Source organism: Dromiciops gliroides, chromosome 1 (assembly GCF_019393635.1).
Source record: "Dromiciops gliroides isolate mDroGli1 chromosome 1, mDroGli1.pri, whole genome shotgun sequence".
Lineage (NCBI taxonomy): Eukaryota > Metazoa > Chordata > Mammalia > Microbiotheria > Microbiotheriidae > Dromiciops > Dromiciops gliroides.
Window position 1 is genome coordinate 572,637,734 of NC_057861.1, and position 9,374 is coordinate 572,647,107.

The 9,374-nt window shown below is 33.6% G+C and overlaps 1 protein-coding gene across 2 annotated transcripts in view; it reads left to right on the forward strand.

Annotated features, from left to right (window-relative positions):
* ABHD17B (abhydrolase domain containing 17B, depalmitoylase) overlaps positions 1–4,275 on the forward strand; it is a 31,577-nt gene extending 27,302 nt beyond the window's left edge. For both annotated transcript variants that reach the window (XM_043975110.1, XM_043975109.1), the window contains 2 exons: positions 1,022–1,201; positions 2,914–4,275. In XM_043975110.1, the coding sequence (XP_043831045.1) occupies positions 1,022–1,201; positions 2,914–3,133 (400 nt within the window). In that variant the 3' untranslated portion in view covers positions 3,134–4,275. The remainder of the gene's footprint in view (positions 1–1,021; positions 1,202–2,913) is intronic.
* Positions 4,276–9,374: the final 5,099 nt, after the last annotated feature.

Genomic DNA, 9,374 nt, shown 5'->3' on the forward strand with positions numbered 1-9,374 from the left:
TTGTAGCCTTCAGCAAATCAATTTACTCATTTAGAAAATGAGAAAGGCTAAATAAACTAGATGGATCTTTTTTCTTTCTGGTTATAAATTTCTTTTTTCTTATAAAATGAACATTTGCTTTTCATTTTCCTTCCCATCTTATTAAAAAAGATTATTTAACCATGAACATCTTTATAAGCTGGATTTGGGCAACCTAGAAGATATTTCCTTAAGTAATTGTGTCAGCTTTATTACTGTGCTTTTTTTACTCATTGGAAAAGGGATCCTAGTTGGCCTTTAGATTCTATGAAGTGTCAAGAAAAAAGTGATTGAGCACTCATCTACTGTTTGTCAAAAACTCATTCATTTCATATTACAATGCTTGTGTCAGATTTAGACACAAATTAATTATAAAAATCAAGGGTTTTTATGTTCATTTAAATATAAAAGCACTTCCTTAAAGTTATATCAGTAATCTAGTTTAAAATAAGCAGGATAGGGACAGCTGGGTAGAGCAGTGTACATTCCTGACATGAGGATAACTTTTATAAATGGACATGGGCAGAAAGATGGCATGACTGAGTGGTGGTCCATTTTGTGGGAAGGGAAACAATGTGATATTAGACTTGAAAGATAGACTGGAACCAAATTGTAGGACGGTCTAAATTCTAGGATATTAATTTAATATCTTAAATTGAAGGCAAAGGCATGCTGTTTCTTAGGAAGATGATTTTTATCAGCTTTATGGAGGTTGAATTGGAGAGGTTGGGGAACAAAGAAGGGAAGCTGGGGAATTTGCTGCTGTTACAAATTGTCTAGTTGGTTCATCTTAGGGGATTGAACTAGAAGAATGACCATGTGAGAAGAGAGAGAAAGATGTTGAGGATGCGGAAGTAGAATTGATAGGATTTAGCAACTGCTAGTTATGGAGAGAAGGAAGAATCAAAAATGACACAGAATTTCTGTGACTAGTATTTATGATACTAGTTTTAAAAAGCAAACATGTCGAAAAAAAATAATCTTTAAAATTTTAACTTCATAGGTATGGTATCCGCCCTGAAAATGTGATTATATATGGCCAGAGTATAGGAACAGTACCATCTGTGGATCTTGCTGCTCGTTATGAGAGTGCTGCTGTCATTCTTCATTCCCCTCTGACCTCAGGAATGCGGGTAGCTTTTCCAGATACTAAGAAGACCTACTGCTTTGATGCATTCCCAAAGTAAGTGGCAATATTAAGAACTATTGAGTATTTTGTGGGAAAAATTTCAAGGTAAAGCAAAATTAAAAATTAGATATTTTGTCACCTTGGATATTCACTACATTTAGTATAAAAGGTGAGTAAATTAGGGAAAAAGTTACTTGTCCCACAAAAGTTAGTGATGTAAGCAATGAAAGGATTTTGTAGGAACCTAATTTTAATCTCTAACACTATTCTGCTCTTTTAGACTTTGAAAAAAAGAGTGCTGTTTCTTACTTGGTCCTTAGAACATTTAGGAAAAATTAGTAGCTATCTATGAGAAAAATTTATTAAGAGGAAAGAATTGTCACACTTGTAGTGTTTTACAGTTTTTTGTGAATGGCAAGCCAAAAGTCAGTAACCCTGTATGGGAACAGAATCACTCCAAAGAAAGGTTCTTTGGCTTGAAAGAAGAAAGCTGATAGGGTATGCCTAGGCCCCCACTTAACATATTGTGAATGAGCAGTGGTAGAACTAAACATGTGTGCTTTAGCCAAGGCAATGTATAGAGGGAGGGAGTGAAGAAGATACTCTTGTGCCACTTGCTACTTAGGCTAGCTTACTCACACATCAAGGTCTAGCTTCTTTATCTTCCCGTAATTCAACAATGGACAACGACAATTGCCAAAAACTATTGGGCAAGAATATGGATTTCTATTCTAAAGTTCGACAACTTTAAAAATTCTTTTTAAGAGATTGTCATAGTGGAGAGAAAGCTGGTCTTAGAGTCAAGAAAATGTGAGTTCTGGCCCTTTATAAGCCATGGCAAGACATTTAATCTCTGTGCCCTGGACAACTCTGTTTAAGTATAAGTTATCCTGTAGCTCTGGATATGGTATCCAAGTAACCTATTAACTGCCCAAAGAGGTTGGGAAGGCTAAGTACAATGGAAATAGAGGAGGGGAAAGGTGTCTTTCTGATTACGTTATTTGTTACTCTGTCCATCCAACCCTGTAATGCATAATACTTGATGATTTAGATTCCTAGCAGAGGATACCATTGCACTATTGTAACTCTAGAGTGAACAATCCCTCAGTTCCCCAACTCCTTATTGTGCAAATTCTGTGAGGCTGTCTTTGGTCACTATCAACAAATTTAGTATGGTGGCAAATTTATTGAGTTGCTCCTCTAGGAATAAACTCAGCTTCCTCATCAAGCTCAGAGGAAGAGATGTATATGAAAGGAAGATTTTTTTCCCTTGGCATTTTGCTTGTTTCTTTCTCTTGGAAAAAGTTAGCTTCTAATTTGTAAATTCCTAATGTAAGCATCAGATTTAGTAGATTTTTGGTATAACCGAAGTGATCTTACCTAGTTTTTATTTTTAGTTTTATTTCAGTCAGTTGTATTCTGCTTCATGAAGAATTCTAATGTAAATACAGTGTACTAGTCCAAATAATATGCAAGATCTGATTTTTCACAGAATATTAGAACTGAAGGGAATCGAATCTCTTATTCCTTAAGACCCAGTAATATGAAATGACATGCCCTAGGTTGCAAAGCTAATAAACAGGAGAGGCAAGACTCAAACCCAGGTCTTCTAACTCAACTATACCATGATTCCAAAGCCAAGAAAAACACCTGTCTCTTCTGAGCTAATTCAGAGACATTTTTAATGACTAAATCTCACTTCTTTTATAGCAAAAGGTCCATTGTTCATTTGTATAGCTAGCTTACTTTTCCTCTTTTCCTCACAGCATTGACAAAGTCTCTAAAATAACCTCACCAGTGTTAATAATTCACGGGACTGAAGATGAAGTCATTGACTTTTCACATGGCCTCGCATTATTTGAACGCTGCCAAAGACCTGTGGAGCCTCTCTGGGTTGAAGGAGCAGGTCACAATGATGTCGAACTTTATGGACAGTACCTTGAACGATTGAAACAGTTTGTGTCGCACGAACTAGTGAATTTGTAAATTACTTTGTAGATTTGCATACTGTGTTTTGTTTTGATGCTGAACTGGACACCTTGGTAAATAACATAAAACCTGAAGGTTTTGTTTGCAAATCATGTTAGTTGCCTTCATAAATGTACAGGTATGATTTGTTAACAGAATTAATGAAGGTTTTAATTAACAGTATAAGAAACTGGAAATAACAGTATCCTTCAGTCAAGCTATGTAATTTATATATTTTATGTGAATTTTTTTAAAAAAAAAAAACAAAAAACCACCAAGATGAGTACTGTATGAAATTTTAATTCTGTAAAAAATTAAATGCTGTAAAAATATTGCCAAATGCTTTCACATACCAGAAATGAATTTATAAATATTTTTAAAACATCTCAACATATTAACCCTTGTTGCACTAATGTAATATTCTTTTTTAAAATGTACATCTAAAAAAGTGCAAGTAGTTATGTTAAAATAAATTGTAGTAAACACCATGAGAACATGCAAGTTCTTAGAGTTGACCTACACCCTGTTGTACAGGGTTAAAGGTTAAAACAGTTATTTTGTTTCCATTTTTGTATCCATATCCTAATGGTTAATCTTACATTTCCTCTTTTTGTTCATGACAGTGTTAGATTTCATTTTTGCCCCCCTTGTATTAATTTACCAACTGGTTCCGTTATAAAGGGAAAGTCACAGATAACACTGAATTTTAACTGGCTTTGAGTCACAAGGTCAGTACCATGAGGCAACTATTTAAATTCTCATTAGAAATTTGAAAAATGTTAGAATCTCTAGAATGATTTTTGTGTGCAGCTTTTTTTAAACCTTTGAATGATCGTGTAGAAATGCAGTACTCAATAGTATGGAAACCTGAAAGTTCATTTAGTTTTGTTTTATTCATTATCACTTACACATTTGCTGCTGTCTCCCATTCAGGTTTCCTTTGGCTGTTTTTTAAGTCTAGAACCTCTTGGTTTTGGCTGCCATCTGAGAATCTTACTGATTTACTCCTTAGTAGAAGAGAAAGAAAAGAGAGAACATTAACACTTTTGTATTAACTAACGTAGTTTTTAAAAAATGCAGAAAAACAAAACTGTAAAGTTGCCTTTTCCTTGGATGAATCTTGCCTGAATAAAACTATGAAAGAAAAATACAAATAAAATTAATGGAATGTAGTCTAATTTGTAAATGAATGACTATTGAAATAATACACACTGTGGATATATTTTAAGGCCTTATGTAGTTTTAATTGTTGTTCTGTGGTTATGTCTAAGACTATTGTATATGATTCCCTTAAAAGTATATCAAGTATTGTGAATGCTTTGGTTTAGATGTCAGATTAACAGTAAAATAGCAAATATCCCACTCAGCTTTGATTCTGTGTTTATATTTCCTCACTCAACTCCCATCCCTAATGCCTCTTTTCTATGAAAAAAAAAAAATTGGGGGGAAGGAGTAAAGTTGAGGGATTAGTGTCATAACCTGCTTTCAGTAAAGAAAAAAGTTCCCTAAAAGCTCTGACTCTATAAATTTCTTTCCTCTTAATAGCATGCTACCTAGAATCTGGCTAAATATTTCACTCTGAGAAGTGGTTTGAAAAAAGTCCAAATATTAATCAGTAAAACACAGAGTAAAGTAAATTGGCCTTGGCAGGAATTGATAACTAGTCTTATGCTCAACTAAAATTCACAAACAAAGAGGAACGGCAAAGATAGACTATGATGATGGGACACTTCATTCCAACTCCCATTATTAGTCAAACTTGTTGGTCTTGGATTCATAATTCTCTTCCTGTACTTAGGGCATGATAATATTGTCAATAGATTTATACTATTGATCCTTTTGGGAGAATTACATTAAAACTTAGCTTATTTGTTATACACTGTTCTACACAATTTCCTTTTACATATAATAGCTTCCAAATTCTGCCTGCCAAATGATGATCTTAGCTAAAATCCATGAAATACTAATGCCTATCAATATTAAGCAATTGTTTACATATAGTTTAACAACAAGCATATATTGAGTATCCAGTGTATTAGATTCTGCTAAGTGCTAAAGCTCTTCAACTTAATGTTTTTTTTTCGTGATTTGTGCTAATTCCACTAGGTCCTTCGTAGTATATTATCAAATATTTTTCAAAAGTAAGGGTAAATATAATTTATTTTCCTAAGGTCAATAAGTGCTGTTTTGTTATATTAAAAGCCCCAAAATAGTAGCTACTAATTAGATGACTAAATGGTTCATTTAAACAAAATGAATATATTCTACTAATTTCTTCACTGGTAGAATTGGGCTTGCTCTAAGTTATATAAAACAAAATAGAATATGAAATCAAAGTTAAAATTTAGCATTTGTATTTGCGAACTATGGAACCATAGACATTTATCTTGATTGTAATCTGAAAGTATTGTTGTTCAATCATTTAGTTGTATCCAACTTTTCATGACCTTGTGAACCCATAGCATGCCAATACTGTCCATAGGTTTTCTTGCCAAAGATACTGAAGTGGTTTACCATTTTCCTTCTCCAGTGTGGGGTAAGGCAAACTGAGATTAAGTGACTTTCCCAGGGTCACACAGCTAGTAATTGTCTGAGGCCAGATTTGAATTCAGGTCTTCCCTGACAAGCCCAGTGCTCTATCAATCCACTGAGCAACCTAGTCATTGGGTCTGCAATAGAAAAGTATTTGCTTAGGCTGAGTGCTCAAAGTAATCCTTTTGTGCACAAGGCCTTCAAATAATTACTTGCTATTCATGAGCAAGAGGTAGGCCAGTGTATTTTGGTATGAATATACTTGGACTTGTAGTCAAAAAAGACTGAGGTTCAAGTCTTGGTCCCCAAGCGCTTGTATAACATAAACTTCAGTTCTGGAGCTCAGTTTCCTCATGTGCCAAATAAAAATAATTGTGCTACCTACCTCCCAATGGGGTTATGAGGCAAAGTGCTTCATATGGTGCTACATAAACTTAAATTTATATAATATTTTTGTATATATTTGAACACATTTAAACATATAATCTGTCAAATTTTTCTTTTTAAGGGAAAAGGAATCAGATTTGCTGAGTATAGGGAAATGGGAAGGATACACTGGATAACCGAACTGAAGTACCCCTCCTCCAAAAAAAAAAAATCTCAGTTGGGATAAGTTTAAAATTCTAAGCATTTCCATGCCGAGAAACACTGACTCAGATCACTGGAAAATTGTTTTTCCTATTGTGTTCCTTTTTAAAATTTGTATCCCTAGTGCTTACTATAGACTGGTGCATAGTAATAACTGAATAAATGTTTAAATTCATTCCTATTCAACTGATCTTTCTACTTGAGAAGATGCAAGAGCTTGAGTAATGCTTAGTCATTTTACTGTAACGTTGGAGTTACTGGAGAAGTAGGAATTGTCACCTGGTTAAATGATGATACTCAAAGGCTGCTGAATTAATGTCAACTTGGTGGAAGGTCTCTAGGGACATCCCATATGGTTCTCTGTTTAGCCTAGTCTTGTACAGTGTTTATAAAAGACTTAATGCTTTAGATAATATGCTTATCAAATTTGAGTTGCTGCCTTCCCAATAAGATCAGGAATGGAGCAAGGATGCCCAGTATTACTACTATTATTCAATATTATGTTAGAAATACTAGCTATAAAAATAAGACAAGAAAAAATTGAAGGAATAAAAATAGGCAGAGAAAAAAACGAAACTATCACTCTTTGTAAATGCTATGATGGCATACTTAAAAGAATTCTAGAGAATCAACTCAAAAAACTAGTAACAATTAACAACTTAAGCAAGTCACAGGATATAAAATAAACCCAACCCAAATAAATCAGCATTTCTGTATACTAGCAGGAAGAGAGAAGTTACTTAAAATACTTAGGGGTTTTAGCTGCCAAGACAAACCCAGGGATTATATTAATGCAATTACGTAAGTGATTTAGACATAAAGGGTTATATAAGTAAATTACGGGGGCATGGAAAAATTTGCCTGTCAGATCTATGGATAGGGGGAATTTATGACCAAAGTATATAGGATTACAGAAAATAAAATATATAACTTTGGTCATATGAAATTTAAAAGGTTTTGCACAAACCTAAATGCAGCCAAAATTAGAAGGAAACTGGGAAAATATTTTTATAGCAAGTTTCTCTGATAGGCCTTATTTCTCAATTATATGTAAGGAACTGAGCCAAATTTATAAAAATAAGAGCCATTTCCCAGTTGATAAATGGTCAAAGGATATAAATAGGCAGTTTTCAGAAGAAATCAAAGCAGTCAATAGTCACATGAAAAAACTCAATCACTACTGATTAGAGAAATGCAAATTAAAATAATTCTGAGATACTGCCTTATACATATTAGATTGGCTTACATGACAAAGAAGTAAAATGCCAAATGCTGGAGGAAATGTGGAAAAATTGGGATACTAAAGCACTGTTTGGTAGAGTTGTGAACTAATCCAACCATTCTGGAGAAACAATTTGGAACTATGCTCAAAGGGCTATAAAACTATACCTATCCTTTGATCCAGAAGCAGCACTACTTGTATTCCCAAAGAGATTTAAAAAAAAAAAAGGAACAAGACCTATTTGTACAAAAATATAGCAACTCTTTTTGTAGTGGCTAAGAATTGGAAAATGAGGGAATGCCCATCAATTGGAGAATAACTGAACAAGTTGTAATATGGTTGTGACGGAATACTATTGTGCTTTAAGAAATAATGAACGGGATGATTTCAGAAAAACTTGTGAAGACATAATGAAATCATGCAAAATAAAGTGAACAGAATCAGGAGAACATTGTACACTTTCCTAATCACAGCAATATTGTGAGGATGATCAACTGAAAGACTTAGCTACTCTGATCAAGACTATTCTAAAGTACCCATGATAAAAAATGCTATCTATCTCCAGAGAGAGAATTGACGAACTATGAATGCAGATTAAAGCATATACCTTTTTTAAACTTTAATTTTTCTTTTGTTTATCTTTACTTTTCAACATGGCCAATATGGAAATTGTTTTGAATGAATCAATATCAAATTGTCTTCTCAAAGAGGGGGAGGGCCTGAAGGGAATTTGGAATTTTAAAATTTTCAAAATAATTGTTAAATGTATAACATCAAATTTATTGCTGTCTCAGGGAGGGGAGAGGTAAGGGAGGGAGAGAAAAAAATTGGAACTCAAAATTTTAAATGAATGTTTAAAATTGTCTTTACATGTAACGGGAAAAATAAAAAAAATTTTTAAAGAAAGGCTAAGCCCAAAGACAAAAAAAAGATTGTTAAAAAAAAGTTGTGCATATGATTGGGAACTATTTAATGAAATAAAAATAATTAAAATTTCTGAATGTCGCAAAATTGAGAATGAGAATATTTGATGAAAAAAATTATCCCAACGGGTTCAACTACTGGACTAAATCTAAAAAGAAACAAGGGTTATATTCAGAACTATATTATATGGGCTAAAAGAAAAGAGGGGACATAGTAGTTGCCTAAGGTATTTGAAGGACTGTCATGTGGAATGAGTTGATTTATTCTGCTAGTTTTTACCTTTTTACTTTTCAATTACCAAGCATTCATTTTCTCTCCCACCTGCTAACTGGGGTTGGAGGAGTGGTGGGCAGGGAATCTTGTAACAAATATTCAGAGCCAAGCAAAACAAATTCCTACATTATCCATGTCCAAAAATATGTGCCTCATTCTGCATATTCGATCATATCTCTGTCAGGAAGCAGGCAGTATACTTCTTCATTGGTCCTCTGGAATCATGGTTAGTTGATTAGAGATTTTAAGTCACAAATTAGAAAGTTCTGTTTCTTCACTCTGTCAGTTCATATGGATTTTTTTCTAAAACTATCCCTTTCACTATTATCGCACTCTATACTCATATACCATAATTACTCAGACAATCCCCAATTTATTTGTAGTTCTTTGCCGTCATAAAAAGAGCTGCTGTATTTTTGTTCACATGGATCCTTTGCACTTTTTTTGATCTCTGATGCGTAGCCTATTAGATTTGAGAGGAGAGAGCCAGAACCAATGGATGAGAATTAAAGGCAGGCAGATTTTGGTTCAGTATAAGGAAGGACTTTATAATTCTTTAAAGTGGTCAAAAATAGTGTATCTGACTATCCCATTAGGTAGTGAGTTTGTCTTCAAACAGATCTGATGACTATCACAGGTATTACAAATAAGATTTATACTAGTGGCTCTTTTTCAACTATTGCATGATTTTGTGATAAATGTACTCAAAAAATATTCAGA